Source organism: Oryctolagus cuniculus, chromosome 5, assembly GCF_051225735.1.
Source record: "Oryctolagus cuniculus isolate XC-2025 breed Fujian yellow rabbit chromosome 5, ASM5122573v1, whole genome shotgun sequence".
NCBI lineage: Eukaryota > Metazoa > Chordata > Mammalia > Lagomorpha > Leporidae > Oryctolagus > Oryctolagus cuniculus.
In genome coordinates, this window is record NC_142871.1 from 8,976,054 (window position 1) to 8,992,879 (window position 16,826).

At 50.1% G+C, this 16,826-nt stretch overlaps 1 protein-coding gene across 12 annotated transcripts in view; it reads left to right on the forward strand.

The window, feature by feature from the left end:
• Positions 1-16,427, forward strand: part of RSPH3 (radial spoke head 3) — a 37,382-nt gene extending 20,955 nt beyond the window's left edge. For 5 of the 12 annotated variants that reach the window (XM_089332513.1, XM_051854193.3, XM_089332517.1 and 2 more), the window contains 5 exons: positions 1,638-1,783; positions 3,406-3,609; positions 5,563-5,725; positions 8,739-8,825; positions 9,490-9,946. In XM_089332513.1, coding sequence (XP_089188639.1) covers positions 1,638-1,783; positions 3,406-3,609; positions 5,563-5,725; positions 8,739-8,825; positions 9,490-9,791 — 902 coding nt within the window. In that variant the 3' untranslated portion in view covers positions 9,792-9,946. Of the gene's footprint in view, positions 1-1,637; positions 1,818-3,405; positions 3,610-5,562; positions 5,726-5,811; positions 6,186-8,738; positions 8,826-9,489 lie in introns of those variants that run through there. The other 7 variants (XR_016233584.1, XR_016233586.1, XR_016233589.1 and 4 more) reach the window with 6 other exon arrangements.
• Positions 16,428-16,826: the final 399 nt, after the last annotated feature.

Sequence of the window (16,826 nt, forward strand, 5' to 3'; positions counted from 1 at the left end):
ACGCGTGTCGTTGGGGAGACAAGCCAAATGCAGACCATAGCACCATGAGTATAGTGGGTGTGCTGAGCATCAGCTCGGGGGTCCGTACCTGCCCGTCTCCCCTGTTCGCAGAAGGAGTCCATGTGAAGGGTGACTGTAACCTCCTTTACAGCTGAAGGGGCTCGGGTCCAGAGCTGATGGGATTTGGCTGGATCCCGTGTTCAGCCTCTGACTCCGGAGTTCCATTCTTTGCGTGAACCACCTTGTGTTCACCTCACAGAAACTACTCTTTACGTGAGATTGTTTCATACACACACAGCTGTTTATAATCCAGCACAGAGGGTATCTGAAATAATATGTGGACTTGGTGCATGGCTTTCCAACATACCCAGCAATTTTCAAATCTTTGTATATTTACTGTATTTCAGTTTTATATACAAAACAAGGTTATTTTGGTGAAAAAAATTAAAATGCATGCATATGAGAGGTCTTCAGTATGGTCACGGGAAATGTATATTATGAAAAAACTATGCATGGTTTCAAATGTTTACACCAAAACAAACTTACCTTTTAATTCCAATGGACTTTTTACTGTTACTAACTATTCATTCCTACTATACTTTGCTTCATGTACATCTATGATCTCATGTTTCTTCTTTTAAAAAAGAAAAAGATGTCTTTATTTATTTGAAAGGCAGAGTAACAGGGAGAGACAGACACAGACAAAGAAAGAGAGATGGAGAGATCCTCCATCTGCTGGTTCACTCCCCGAATGGCCATAGCAGCCCGGGCTGAAGCCAGGAGTCAGGAGCCCCAGCTGGGTCTCCCACGTGGCTGGTAAGCACCCAAGACTTGGGCCATCCTCCGCTGCCTTCCCGGGCACGCTAGCAGGGAGCTGGGTAAGAAGCAAAGCAGCCAGGACTCAAACCACACGTTCTCCTGTGGGATGTGGGATGCTGGTGTCCTGACTCAGACCAGCACATTCTCCTGTGGGATGCTGGTGTCCCGACTCAGACCACACATTCTCCTGTGGGATGCTGGTGTCCCGAGCGCCACCTTGACACACTATGCCACAACACCCGTCCCTCACCTTTCTCCTTTAGTTCTCTCAAGTATGAAGTTCAGTGTTTGGTTCTAGACATTTAGTAAAAGTTCTAGCTAACAAACTCTGGTGTTCCAGATGCATTTAAAAAGCTTAGATCAAGGTGGGCGTTTGGTAAGGCAGTTAGGGCACTGCGTGGGAGGCCTGACTCCCACACCAGAGGGCCAAGATCTGAGTCCAGAGCTGCTTCCAGTCCCAGCTTCCTGCTAGTGTGCACCGTGGGAAGCAGCAGTGGTGGCTCGAGTGCTTGGGAGACCTGGGTTGAGTCCCCAGCTCCCAGCTTCACCCTGACCCAGCCTGGCTGTTGTGGACGTACGGGGAGTGAACTGGCAGGGAGATCTGTGTCTGTCTGACTCTGCCTCTCTGCCTTTCAAATTAAACAAACAAGCAAACAAAAATTGATAGTTGAATTGAACTCCACATTTGAGCAGTCTCATTCTAAAACTTATTTTCTGATCCATTTAATTCTGTTTTGGAGGAGCTAAAATTTCAAATACAGATGCATATGCTTGGAGTACGCCGAATTCAAACTCGATATGTATGTTACTCTTCTCAGAATTGTACCTTGAAGAAATTGCCGACCGCATAATAGAAGTTGACATGGAATGCCAGACAGATGGGTTTCTGGACAGACCACCGACACCACTCTTCATTCCTGCCAAAAGTGGCACAGATGTGGCCACCCAAATACTACAAGGAGAGGTACGGTACCTTCTCCATCATCTTCATAAATGAGGTAAAGTCAGGCTTCGGAAAAGCTTACCGTGGGCGAGATTCACTTCACATCCGAGGGGATCTACTTTCATGGACTTCTTTCCAGCTGTTGTCTGTAATAGTTTTTCCTGTAATCGCCAGAAATGGTTCTGAGTGCCGTGTTCTGAGTTTTCCTCTGTGCTTGCCAGAAATTATTACACAATTGATTGTTGTGTACTTGCTTAAGTATATAGGTAGATTTGTCCCAAATGAGGAGACGTACTCCATTGTTAGTTACTTGTGGATTATATAACTTGTATGGAGCTACTCTCCTTTAAAAAAAATGTTAAAATTGCGTTTTCCTATCAATGTGGATACTTAAAGAGGCCAGTTTATGAAATTGAAAAGAAAGCAGTGATTATACACGTAGTGCGTTTCACACTTGAAGAAACTTGAAAGAATTGTCACTGAAATTGGGAAGAAAAATAACTCTTAAGAAGCCACAGAGAGGGGCAGGCAATGTGGCGTAGCAGGTAAAGCCACCACCTGCAGTGCCAGCATCCCGTATGGGCACCGGTTTGCGTGCCGGCTGCTCCACTTCAGACCCAGCTCTCTGCTATGGCCTGGGAAAGCAGTAGATGGCCCAAGTGCTTGGGGCCCTGCACCTGCACGGGAGACCCAGAAGAAGCTCCTGGCTTCAGATTGGTGCAGCTCTGGCCATTGTGGCTAACTGGAGAATGAACTAGCGGATGGAAGACCTCTCTCTCTCTCTCTCTCTCTCTGCCTCTCCCTCTCTCTCTGTGTAACTCTGACTTTCAAATAAAATAAATAATTCTTTAAAAAAAGAAGCTACATAGAAGGATGTATTTGTCTCTTAAGTCTTAGACGTGAATCACAAATACTCAAGTTCCTTAGTTCATCTGGCTAAGTGAAAGAGAGCACCAGGCGGGGACTTGGCCAGCAGCTGAGCCACAAGTCGGATGCCCACGTGCTGTATCAGAGTGCTGCACTCAGTCCCTGCTCTAGGGCAGGCTCCAGCCTCCTGCTAGTGCATGCGGGGGGGGGGGGGGGGGGGGGGCAGCAGGTGATGGCTGAAGGGTGTGAGCCCCTGCCCCACCTGCAAGACCCGGATGGGGTTCCCTGCCCCTGCTTTGGCCCCACCCAGGGCCTGTTGTATTTGAAGTGTGAACAAGCAGACGGCAGCTCAGTGTCTGCTGTCTCTCAGTCTGTCTTGCCCCTCAAACAAAATAAAATTATCTAATTTTAAAAATAATAAAAAACATTTATTTAGAAATAGAGCAGGACATGCAGAGAATAAGACAGACAAGGATATTTCTCTTGGGTCTCAGACTTTGAGCCACCTTAAAATTGAGGTCAGAGTTCATTTTGATGAATGCATAGGTCATTTTTTTCCCCAATTTGACTTAATGCATGTTTGCATGTAAACAGGATGCTACTGTGTACCTTGCAATGTTGTTTTGAGAATTAGAAACCATAAATGAAGGACCAGCACAGCGCCTGGGACACAGAAGACGATTAGTAAATAATATTGTTTCATTGCTGTTCTTTGTGTTCTTACTGCACATCAGGTTCGTGGTCAACATTTCCAGTTTGCTTGTTTTGTGTTCCAGCTCTTTGACTTCGACCTTGAAGTGAAGCCAATGCTAGAAGTCTTGGTGGGAAAAACAATCGAGCAGGCTCTCCTGGAAGTGATGGAGGAGGAGGAGCTGGCTAACCTGCGCGCTGGGCAGTACACGTATGAGGAGATCCGGAACATCGAACTGGCCGAGGTCCAGCGGCTGGAAGAGCAGGAGAGACGGCACCGGGAGGAGAAGGTACGCACCCTGTGGTGCCGCCGCCGTCTCTGGCTGTTTAACGTATTAAGTGCACAGCTACACAGAGGATGCCATAACACCGAAGATGCGCGGGAATACCTTAGGAAAAGCCTCCGCTCTTTGTTACCAGATCTCACCTTTGTCGGCCCACGTAAACTTGGCTTCCATCAGGTCCCAGATGAAATGCAAGTCCTAGCTGGACGGCGCTCTCACATATTAGGAGTCCTAGAGAAAGAAACGTGCGACTTTCCATATGCTAGTGCCAGGAACACGGAAAGGAGGAGAAAGTCGAGGTGCTGGGGCCCCGAGGGAGCAGGAGGCCGAGGACCCGAGTGAAGTGCTGGGTCTTTCCGCCATGGCGGGGCTCCTCTCTGCACCCTCAGGGACACCTGGGAACACTTGGTCTTCTGGAGCGTCTCAGATCAGAAGTTTTCAGAACCTTTCATAAGGAAAACTGTATAACCTAGATGTTTTTTTCTGTCTTAATTAAAACGCCAGTAGCTTGCAGGTAGGAAATGCTAAACTCAGTCGTCTGGAGGGTCTTTCTAGTTGTGGCAGTGCACTGCAGGAACAAACCGTGAAGTGGTGCCTGAACACCCAGCACAGTTAAAGCCATTTCCTGAAAGGCTAACCTGGCATGGAGAGCAGTTGAGATCGTATTCAACACCTACAACTGTAATCACCTGGCTCTAAGTCACACACACACCCCACCCCGCCCCGGGTGATGATTGTGGAAAGAGCAGAGTGCTTACAGCAAGGAAGGTGCAAATGAAGACTTTATTTACAAATACAAAATAAACACTGATGGGCCTTGTTGAAATAAGCGAAATCTATCAAAAAAAACCTTTATTTTCTGGTAGGAAACATATTCTGGCAAAACTGAACACCAATTATCTAAGTGTATAAGCACTGAAGATAGATTTAATTAGAAAAACAGTCATGTTCTTTTAGCATCATAGATACCAAGGAAGCAGCCCCCCAAAATAAGTGACTTTCTAATCTTCAGAACCATGTCCACTTTCTGAATACAGAAATTATTACAGATGCCTTAATCCACTGGCCTGAGTTCCTTAACTCAGGATGTCTAAGCAGTTCTGATTTTCCTTTCGGAAACAGCCTGTGGTCTTAGATAATACTGATGAAAATTCCTATCAGAAACAGCCTGTGGTCTTAGGTAACACTGATGAAAATTCCTATCAGAAACAGCCTGTGGTCTTAGGTAACACTGATGAAAACACACATAACCACCGTGCATTTGCTATCACCAGTCAGGCATATGTATCTCATATACTTGAAAATGGACCAGGTGATGAGTTTGACCTTAGGCTCCATCTTTTGTGTCTTTTTAAGTTTGTCTTCATTTTATTTGAAAGGCAGAACAAGCTAGAGAGAATGCGAGAGACAGATGGGCAGGCCTTGTGACGCAGCAGGCTGAGCTGTTCTTGGGCTGCCCACAGCCTGCTCTGGGGCGCCAGTCCCAGTCCTGGCGACTCCTCCCACCCAGCACCCTGATAGTGCCCCTGGGAAGCAGCAGATCCTGGCTCCCGGCTCGCACACTTGCGCGTCTACCACGCACGTGAGAGAACTGGGTGGGATTCCTGGTTCCTGGCTGCCACCTGGCCCAGCCCTGGCTATTGCAAGTATTTGAGGAGTGAACCTGTAGATGGAAGATCTGTGTCAGTCTCATGTTCTCTCTCTCCCTCTCTGCATTTACATAAGTAAATCTTAGAGAGAGGAGTTTTCCATCTTTTTCACTCCCCAGATGCCCCCCAGTAGCCAGGGCTGGGGCAGGCAGAAGCCAGAAGCCCTGTTGAAGTTCTTAAAATCTTGTAGAAAAATGAGACCCTTCACAGACAGACGCCTCGCTGTGTCCCCTCGATGAGTTCTGTTTGCGTCGTCAGATCCAGTCCTGGGAGGGCAGTAAGTAACCCTCTGCGGCGTTGCCCTTGGCAGGAGCGGCGGAAGCAGCAGCAGTGGGAAATAATCCACAAGCACAACGAGACCGCCCAGAAGATCTCGGCCCGCGCGTTCGCGCAGCGCTACCTGGCCGACCTCCTCCCGTCTGTGTTTGGCAGCCTCAGGGACAGTGGCTACTTCTACGACCCCATCGAGAGAGGTTTGTGATGCGTTTGCTGGAGGAACTGTTAGGAGGAGCGTCCTCTTAGTGGTCCGCGTGTATCTCAGGCCCACTTCTGTTTTCAGCTGGAGTCTCTCTCTCAAACAAGAATCAGTTACACTTTCCTCGGGTGAGCGCTGTTGCTGCCCGGCGCTGAGCTGTGAAGACCTGGCTTGCAGAATGTGAGCACTGCTTCGCGGAGGAGCGGCAGGGAGCGGCAGGAGGACGTCAGAGCCCCGAGGCTGGGCCCAGCAGCTGCGTCCTGTGCGAAGTGTGGAAAGCGCGGTTGAGCAGGGACGCCGCGGAGTCCGTGAAAACCCGCGGAAGCCATGAAGGCCCAGCTGTGCGGTGGTGGCTGCGGTGACCTGCCCAGAGGAGCTCCCGTTCCAACCAGAAACCCTGGGGGGCAGCTCCTGGGGTCATTTACTCATTAAATTGGGCACTGCGTCAGGAGTTAGAGGTTAGAAAACAAAAGGAGGAACCCACTCTGGCCTCCTGAGTTAGCGCCTCCTCACCGGCCACCCCAAGCAGGCGGGAAGGGGAAGAGGTGCGTGGCCTCCATGCAGCCCTTCCTCCCCGGCTTAGAAAGCACTTAGCAGGGCCGGCGCCGTGGCTCACTTGGCTAATCTTCCGCCTGCGGCGCCGGCATCCCATATGGGCACCTGTTCTAGTCCCGGTTGCCCCTCTTCCAGGCCAGCTCTCTGCTGTGGCCCGGGAGGGCAGTGGAGGATGGCCCAAGTGCTTGGGCCCTGCACCCCATGGGAGACCGGGAGAAGCACCTGGCTCCTGGCTTCGAATCAGCACAGTTTCAACCGTTGTGGCCATCTGGGGAGTGAACCAACAGAAGGAAGACCTTTCTCTCTGTCTCTCCCTCTCACTGTCTGTAACTCTACCTCTAAAGTAAAATACATAAAATCCTTAAAAAGGAAAAAAAAAGAAAGAAAGCACTCGGGCTTGCTAGTGCTGCTGCGCTCCAGGGGCTCGTGTTCTGCCCAGGGCCCAGGTGTCCGACACCACTCGTTCTGTGTCCAGTGCACTCTCCAGCTTCCATTTGTCCTTCAGCTGGGACGTTGTTCCATCCTCCCGCTGACTGGGGGGCAGATCCGATCCAACTCCCGACCTTCAGACGCGGAAACGGAAGCTCAGAGAACGCACGTGCCCTGTTCGGATGCCCTGCAGAGTGTCGGCTCCACCCTGACCTGCAGCTCCGACCCTCGTGATGCGGGGTGGTCTTGGGTTCTCCTGAGTCTCAGAGACCACTGGTCTTTTCCTGTCACATATTGCTGGAAACGTCAGATGTGGACCATTTAAAAGCTTCAAATGAAATTCATGCTGAGACTAAAATTATAGTAGCAAATGTCTGTCGTACTCTCCGAGGTCATCCTGTTAAAAAACAATGGTTAGATGTCTGCCCCCCTCCCAAAAAAAGCTGTTTTGAAACTTGAAGCTGTACATTGCGGTGGGCGACACTTTTGACCTGCGTACACATTTCAACGTGCACGAGCTCACTTGTAGTGGAGGCGCTGTTTGCTGAGCCGTCATCTTCCCGGACACCCCAACCTGCATCTGATGTTCTTCAAGTGAGGCCTGGGCCGCTCGACGCTGGAAGAGACAAGAGCTGACGCGAGGAGCCAGGTCTGCCTAAGAGGCCAGCCAACTTGGGGAAAAAGCAGACGTCTCCATTCCCCCGACTCTGCCGTAGGACGGCTTTGGAAGGGAGCAGAACAAGGGGACGGAGGGCAGTCCTCTGGTGGTTACCTGAGCCTGCAGCCGGGAATCCGGTCCTCGGGCCTTGCTGGCTGACGTAGGCCAGGTTGCTCTGCAGCTGCACCCGACTCTCCTAAGGCCGACTTCTGCAATCCTCACGCAAGCATCATTTATCTGTTGAATTGAACAGACGTTCCCATTGTCCCCGGGTCAGCAGGGAGCTGCTGGCAGAGTGCAGAGGGGAGAGGGAGATGGATTCACTCCAGTGACCCATCCTCTAAGGCAGTCGGCATCCGCTGGGCCCTGGGCTTCGGTCGGGGGCATCTGCCCTCTGGCCCTGCGCAGTCCCGGGTGTGTGTGGCGTGTGGGTTCGAGTTCTCCCAGACCCACCTCTTCCCTGCCTCCTTGATCCCGCTCAGGTTGCGTCTGTGAAGCCAGCTCCAAATGCTTGGTCTTTAAGGAGACCTCATCGTTCTTCACACCATTACTTCTGTCGCAATAGGAAGGAAACTGGAACATATGAAGAGAATGTGACGGCTGGCACCACGGCTCAGTAGGCTAATCCTCCGCCTGCGGCACCGGCACACTGGGTTCTAGTCCCGGTAGGGGTGCCGGATTCTGTCCCGGTTGCCCCTCTTCCAGGCCAGCTCTCTGCTGTGACCAGGGAGTGCAGTGGAGAATGGCCCAAGTGCTTGGGCCCTGCACCCCATGGGAGACCAGGAGAAGCACCTGGCTCCTGCCTTCGGATCAGTGTGGTACACCAGCAGCGGCAGCCATTGGAGGGTGAACCAACGGCAAAGGAAGACCTTTCTCTCCGTCTCACTGTCCACTCTGCCTGTCCAAAAAAAAAAAAAAAAAAAGTGACGGAAGTTATTCTGTGTGAATCTAAGAATCAACAGTGTTGATGAATCCGTATTAGGGGATCTGTACATTCTATCTGTAATGATTCATAAGATCCGTGGGCAGTATTGTGGCATAACAGGTTAAGCTGTGGCCTGAAACACTGGTGTCCCAGACCGGCACCAGGACGAGTGCTGGCTGCTCCACTTCTGATCCAGCTCCCTGCTAATGTGCTGGGGAAGCAGTGGAGGATGGCCCAGCCCTAGGGCCCCTGCACTCTCGTGGGAGACCTAGAAGAAGCTCCTGGCTTCTGGCTTCAGTCTGGCCCAGCGCTGGCCGTTGAAGCCATTTGGGAAATGAACCAGTGGATGGAAGACCTCTCTATGTAATGCTGCTTTTCAAATAAATAAATCTTTTATTAAAAATTAAAAAACAAAAATCACTTAATGAAATGTTTTTATTACAGATATCGAGTTAGGATTTCTCCCGTGGGTAATGAACGAAGTGGAAAAAACCATGGAGTACAGCATGGTGGGAAGAACAGTGCTTGACAGTAAGTGGTTTCATTCAGACGTCCTCAGGGCAGACACTTGGTGCCGTGGGTAAGACGCCTCCCGGGACCCCCACACCCGTGTCAGGTGCCAAGGTTGAAGTCCCAGCTGCACTTCGGATTCCAGTGTCCTGCTTATATACACCCTGGGAGACCGTGGTGATGGCTCAGGTCTTGGGTCCCTGCTACCCATGTGGCAGACTTGGGGTTCCAGGCCCGTGGCAGGCCTGTGGACAGATCACTCTGTCTCTGTGTCCTTTCTCTGTGTGTGTGTGTGTGTCTCTGTCTCTCTCTCTCTCTCTGTCTCTCTGTATCTTTCAAAAAAAGAAGTCTTCAGTGGAAGAAATAAATTGAAAAAATAAAAGTTTTACAGTGGCAATACTTAAATGTTCAGTATATCAGTTTCATTAACAAAGATACAGATTCTCACCTCCAGTACTATTTTTTGTTCTGCAATTCTGTCGGTGTTAATACTTTCTGTCGTTGCTTTCTAAATGGTGTCCTGCTACGACAGGCAGAGGACAGAATTCACATTCACTGCATTCAGTGGTCCGGAAGTTACGTGCGCTTTTACGGAAGGTTACGGAGGGCGGGGAGGCGGCTGTAAGTCAGCATTGCTCGTGCTGAAGTGTGGACGGGAATAGTGACTGAACACGTGATGTTTCAGTGCTGATCCGTGAGGTGGTGGAGAGGAGGCTGGGCATGTACGACCAGAAGGAGGCCAGGCACTCGTCCCTGAAATCCGAGGACGAGCTCGGCGACCCAGAAGGCGCGAGAGATCCGCTGGACTACGACTTCCAGGAGGCCGGCGCGGCCCGGGCCCAGCGGCTGTTTTCAGAGGAAGAGCCGTCCCAGGAGAGGCGGCCGCTGGAGGACGGCGAGCACGCGGCGCCCACCGAGCAGACGGAGATGAGGAAGTCCTCGGGGAGGGAAGAACTCTCCCAGCTGCCGGGGGCCGCCGAGCCGTGAAACCCTGGCGGCCACGTGAGCGGCGCGGACCACCGGGGACCTGAGCCCGAGGCCCCTCGGGACCAGCAGGTTGGGTTTCATTCGGTCAGCACGGCTCGAGGGCAGATCACAAGTGATAAGATGACAAAGCTAATAAAAATGACACGTTTGATTCATTTCCGTAGGCTACCCAAGGCTCCTCTGTAACTGTGAGTGAGGTTGCATTGCGGTCAGCACTCACGCACAGCAGGTGCCCGTGCTGTCAGCGCTGACTTCCCGAGCGCCTTCACCCTCCAGAGGCTGTCTGCACGTGGTGTCGCGGTGTCACATCGCGGGAGGCTGCGCTGCCAGGAAAGCTGCCAGCCCTCAGCGTCCCAGGGAGCTCAGAGGACCCCGTGCCCGGGTAACGTGCGCTCGCCTGCTGGCCCGCGTTCCTCCTGTGAGAAGCGTGACGGGCAGTGCCAGTAGAGCACTAGTCCCCGTCTGTCCTGGCGGCGTCGCACTCCCTTGTCGCGTGTGCACACCGCGGCTCGCAGGGAGCGGGCTGCCACGCTAGACCTTTGCGGGGCTGTTCGGACAGGTTTGAACGTGGGAAATACGTCGGCTGCCTTTTCTTTACGTAAGGATTTCACTTTTCACCTGAGAGCTCCTGTCTCCTGACTGTGTCACAGCACAGGGAGGTTGCGTTATACTTTGTCATCTGCCACCTCCCATGTTGAAAATCACAGATCATTCTGTTTCCATAATCTTGTTCATCTTAAGCGATAATTGGAGTCTTCAGGTTGGAGTGATTTGAAATAACTTAAAATATTAACCCATGTACCTCAATTTCTTTTTCCGTTGGGTTTCAACAATATGTCCACATTCTATAAATGTGAAGAGAACACACCCATATTCCCATATGTTGTATAACTGCATCGTTTAAACCTCATAGCAACCTTCTGAGGCACACATGACAATATTTATATTTTCTTACATTTTCATTTTCTGGTTGTTAGCGCAGTCCACCAGCAAACCTTGACTGAGCACCTGCTGTGTGCCAGGAGCCACGCAGGAGACCAGGAGCAGAGCAGTGGACAGACAGGAATACTGTACGCGCTCTGCAGGCCATAGCAGCCCGGCCTGGACCTAGATGAAGGTGCTGATGTGAACGAAGAAATCAGGTGGTTTCTCCTGAGTCCTAGGACTAAAGCTGGAACCAGATCTTCTCTCCTAATTGAACATAATTCTCTAAACAGCCTGACGTCTGGTGAGGTGGTTGCACTGGGGCAGGCGTTGGGGCACGTGGGCCGAGCTGCTGCTTTGGACGCCCCCAGCCACGCTGAGCCAGCTCCAGTCTTACTTGGCTGCTCTGCTTCCCATCCGGCGCCCTGCTGATGTGCCTGGGAAGCAGTACACCCACACAGGAGACCCAAACGGAGTTTCTGGCTCCTGGCTGTTGTAGCCATCTGGGGAGTCAACCAGTAGATGGAAGATCTCTCAGTCACTGTGCCTTTCAAATAAACATCTAAATCAATAATTACATGAACATTTATAAAATTACAGTCATGCCTGTTATCAACTGCTAGGTTAGGTCCATCTTGTTGAACAGACTTTATGAGCATCTTAAAATTTATGCTACTAATTGTGGCAGGAAGACAAAAAAAAAAAAAAACTTTTTGTATTAGGGTTGCTACTGATTGCTTTTTTTTTAAAGATTTATTTATTTGAAAGAGTTACGCATAGAGAAGGAGAGGCAGAGAGAGAGGTCGTTTATCCACTGGTTCACTCCCCAATTGGCTGCAACGGCCGGAGCCAGGAGCCAGGAGCCAGGAACCAGGAGCTTCCTCTGGGTCTCCCACACAGGTGCAGGGACCCAAGGACTTGGGCCATCTTCTACTGCTTTCCCAGGCCATAGCAGAGAGCTGGATCGGAAGTGGAGCAGCCAGGTCTTGAACCAGCGCCCCTGTGGGATGTCGGCACTACAGGAAGTGGCTTTACCCACTACACCACAGCGCTGGACCCCTCAACCAACTTTCAGAAACCTTAAAATGAACTTGAGGTTGGTTACCTTCTACAATTCTAATCTTCCTTCACGGTAATCCAATCCAGAACTATGTTTTATATTCCATAAATTAATTCAATATATTAGAATATATGGAAATCTGGGCCGGCGCTGCGGCTCACTGGGCTAATCCTCCGCCTTGCGGCGCCGGCACACCGGGTTCTAGTCCCGGTTGGGGCACCGGATTCTGTCCCGGTTGCCCCTCTTCCAGGCCAGCTCTCTGCTGTGGCCCGGGAGTGCAGTGGAGGATGGCCCAGGTGCTTGGGCCTTGCACCCCATGGGAGACCAGGATAAGTACCTGGCTCCTGCCATCGGATCAGCGCGGTGCACCGGCCGCAGCGCGCTGGCCGCGGCGGCCATTGGAAGGTGAACCAACGGCAAAAAGGAAGACCTTTCTCTCTGTCTCTCTCTTTCACTGTCCACTCTGCCTGTCAAAAAATAAAAAAAATAAATAAAATAAAATAAAATAAAAAAGAATATATGGAAATCTGTAGGCCCCACACTGAAATTAGTTAAGCTTGTCATCCTAATCCATCCTAGAAACAAAAATGATTGAGAGAGTAGGGCCTTGTCCCGGTCAGAAAACTTAGAGATAACGAGTCATATATTTCCTGGAGAGAGGAATAACAAACAAAAACTCTTAAGTTTTCTTAAAGTTTATGAAGAATTTCTTCAAGTGTGTGAGACTTTATGGTAAGTCATAAGGCACTTATGAAAAGTCTTCTAGATACGGAACCTGTAAGCAGTTTTGCAAATGAGCTCAATGCATAAAATCTTCAAGTTGCCATTGCCCACATTTGCTAATACTTGTCTCATGACTTCTGTTCCTTTACTTTTTTTTTTTTTTTAATTTGACAGGTAGAGTTATAGACAGTGAGAGAGACAGAGAGAAAGGTCTTCCTTCCATTGGTTCACTCCCCAAATAGCTGCTATGGCTGGCGCTGCGTCGATCTGAAGCCAGGAGCCAGGTGCTTCCTCCCGGTCTCCCTTGGGGGTGCAGGGACCCAAGCACCTGGGTCATCCTCCACTGCACTTCCTGGCCACAGCAGAGAGCTGGACTGGAAGAGGAGCAACTGGGACTAGAACCTAGCGCCCCAACTGGGACTAGTACCCAGGGTGCCGGTGCTGCAGGTGGAGGATTAGCCTAGTGAGCCACTGTGCCGGCCTCCTTTCCTTTTCAATTAAGCTAGCAGAAGCTAATATTAAAATGAATAACATGAGGCCGGCGCCGCGGCTCACTAGGCTAATCCTCCGCCTAGCGGCGCCGGCACACCGGGTTCTAGTCCCGGTCGGGGCGCCGGATTCTGTCCCGGTTGCCCCTCTTCCAGGCCAGCCCTCTGCTGTGGCCAGGGAGTGCAGTGGAGGATGGCCCAGGTGCTTGGGCCCTGCACCCCATGGGAGACCAGGAAAAGCACCTGGCTCCTGGCTCCTGCCATCGGATCAGCGCGGTGCGCCGGCCGCAGCGCGCCGGCCGCGGCGGCCATTGGAGGGTGAACCAACGGCAAAGGAAGACCTTTCTCTCTGTCTCTCTCTCTCACTATCCACTCTGCCTGTCAAAAAAAAAAAAAAAAAAATAACATGCAATACAAGTATAAAGATTGTCATTTCCGATTTAAGTCCCCACGTGACTAAAGTGCTCGTAGATAGAGGTTGGATGTAGTTCTCCCACGCAGGCCTCACTGCATTTGGGCCATCGAGGCGAGTGCGTGGCCTGTGAGCAGCCCGGTCTCAGTGAGGGTGGAGACTGAAGGCACGGATGCGAAGCCAGGGGCCTGGGCTCACTTCTCCGCCTGCAAGGAGGCTCTTCACCACACTGAAGGCGGCTTGCCTTTCTCAAAGCTTAAAAAAAAAAATTAGGCAAAAGAGCTGGTTTATCAGTCTTATACCCATTTCATATGGACACTGGTTCGAGACCCAGCTGCTGCACTTCTGATCCAGCTCTCTGCCTGGCCTGGGAAAGCAGTAGAAGATGGCCCAAGTCCTTGGGCCCCTGCATCCGTGTGGTAGACCTGGAGGAAGCTCCTGGCTCCTGGCTTCGGATCAGCACAGCTCTGGCCGTTGCAGCCATCTGGGGAGTGAACCAGCAGATAAAAGACACCTCCCTCTCTCTCTCTCTCTCTCTGTCTCTCTCTCTCTCCCCCTCCCTCCCTCCCTTCCCCCCACCCCACCCCTGCCTCTCTAATAAAAAAAAATTTTTTAAAAAAGAAAAGTCAAATAATGGTGGTCCAAGTGGGGGAAGTGGCCTTTTGTGTATTATATCAAAATGTCATAACAAAAATTTGCTAATGGTACCCATCTCATCTGTTCCAGAAAAGCTTCAGTTTCTTATTTTCATGTTTTATTTTCTGTGGAAAATTTGATAACATTCTGCTTTCCTCTTGTGTTGAATCGCAGGAAATATCCGTATATGTTCTGTACCTCCGTAGCCATGGCAATTTATCTCAATTTATTTAGGATAAAGGTATTCTGAAGAGGCCCAGACATGGGCTTAATGTCTTCATTGACCTATTAGCACCGATTCTTTTTTTAAGATTTATTTATTTATTTAAAAGGCAGAGTTACAGAGAGATCAATCTTCCATCTGCTGGTTCACTCCCCAGATGGCCACAACAGCTGGAGCTGTGCAGATCCGAAGCCAGGAGCTTCCTCTGGGTCTCCCACGTGGGTGCAGGGGCCCAAGGACTTGGACCGTCTTCTACTGCTTTCCCGGGACATAGCAGAGAGCTGGATTGGAAGAGGAGCAGCCGGGACTTGAACCTGTGCCCATATGGATGCCAGAGCTTCAGGCCAGGGCTTATCCCGCTGCACCACAGCACCGGCCCCAATCAGTGATACAAGTTTACATCATTAAAGTTGGATGGGTTAGATGTTGTGAACCAAGAAAACAGAATAACTGAAAGATAAGATAACAACATTATAGTTTTGCTTATAAATAAAATATTCAAGAGTAAAGTATTTTAAAATATAAAATAACAATTGTTTGACAATTTGGGAGCAGACTATGGTGTAGTAGGTTAAGCCACTGCTTGCAGTGCCAGCATTCCATAAAAGAGTGCCTATTCAAGTTCCAGCTCCTCCACTTCTGATCCAGCTCCCTGCTAATGCAGCAGGGAAAGCAGGAGATGATAGCCCGAGTTCTTGGGCCCCTGAACACACCTAAGAAACCTGGTTGGAGTTCCTGGCTTCAGCCTGACCTAGCCGTGGCTGTTGGCAGCCATTTGGGAGGTAAACCAGCAAATGGAAGATCTGTCGCTCTGCCTTTTGAATAAATATTTTTTAAAAAATAAACTATTTTAGGCCGGCGCCACAGCTCACCAGGCTAATCCTCTGCCTGCAGCGCCACCACCCCAGGTTCTAGTCCCGGTTGGGGTGCCGGATTCTGTCCCAGTTGCCCCTCTTCCAGGCCAGCTCTCTGCTGTGGCCCGGGAGGGCAGTGGAGGATGGCCCAAGTGCTGCACCCGCATGGGAGACCAGGAGGAAGCACCTGGCTCCTGGCTTCGGATCGACGCAGTGCGCCGCCATTTGGGGAGTGAACCAACGGAAGGAAGACCTTTCTCTCTGTCTCTCTCTCTCACTGTCTTAACTCTGCCTGTCAAAAAAAAAAAAAAAAAAACTATTTTAACTGTTTTGAAAACAGAGTTCAAAGTCAGTAAATTTTTTGCCACTATGTTTCTTCATGACTTATGAACATTTTGGTAATAATTGTCTTCTCACATTTTAAATTAAACAGATATCTGTATTTACCACTAGGGGTCAGTAAAACCCTAAAGTAAAATTAACATAAGAGACCTTGGGAGGAAGAATTCAAAAACTCCTTGGAGACTCTGAACTCCTGTTGAATATTTTAACCCGCCCTGAGTTATCTTCCAGCTCTGTGGGGATGGTTGACTCAAATGTTCCTTCAGAGTGGACCTTAGCTGTCACATCTGCCAGTCTTCTGTCCAATTCACAATTCTTAGATGGCCTGTCGCTGTAAGGGAGACTTCCGCTGGCGTAGCTGCTTGAGATAGAAATTCTGATTTGGTTTTGTCTCGCCAGGCCTGAGCTATGGTTAATGTTTAGTTAACTCCTTTGTTGGACAGTTCTCATTTTGGGGGGAAAAATTTACAGTGAATCAAAAATCTATCCCATTCTAACCTGTGCTTATTGGTCATAATCCTGGGGACTGATTATGGTGTAGGAAGCCAGAACAACTTTATTATCATATCCACACGTTTTTCCCCCGAGTCTTCCTCCTAGTGGAGTATCACCATTCTTCCCAGTTGATCTCCCGGATGGCACGGTTTCAGAACTTGGCACACTTCCCACTCGGCACTCTGCTTACCTTGAAACTCCCGTGTAGTCAGAGTTCCCCTTAAGCCCTGCTTCCGAGAATTCGGTGCACACTGTAGATGCCATTTCACTCCGCAAGACATTTGGTAGAACTGCTCTCTCCATGACTTGGACATCACCAGCTCACTCCCTCCACACTCACACCAGATATAGCGAAGAAAACGCCAAAGTGCTTCCGAGTGGTCGCAGTGCCACAAAGTCCACATACTGCAGTGTACTCTCTAAGCCGAATCTAACATTTTGCTAACCATCTTGGCTATTTGGCTATTAATCCCCCAGCATGTGAGAAGTGATATAAATGATATATCAACAGTACCGGCACTGTGGCATAACGGGTAAAGCCACCGCCTCCCGGCTGCTGCACTTCAGATCCAGCTCTCCGCTATGGCCTGGGAAAGCAGTATAAAATGGTTCAAGTCCTTGGGCCCCTGCACCTGTGTGAGAGACCCAGAAAAAGCTCCTGGCTCCAGATCAGTGCAGCTCCAACCGTTGTGGCCATCTGGGCAGTGAACCAGTGGGTGGAAAATCTCTTTCTCTCTACCTTTGCCTTTCAAATAAATAAATAAATCTTAAAAAAAATAATAACGTGATAGATCAACAGAGAGAGAAAGACTGTCATAGGAAGACCCATAGGGTTAGCATGTATAAAACAAAAAGCAGGAAAAAAAGGGAAAAATGGG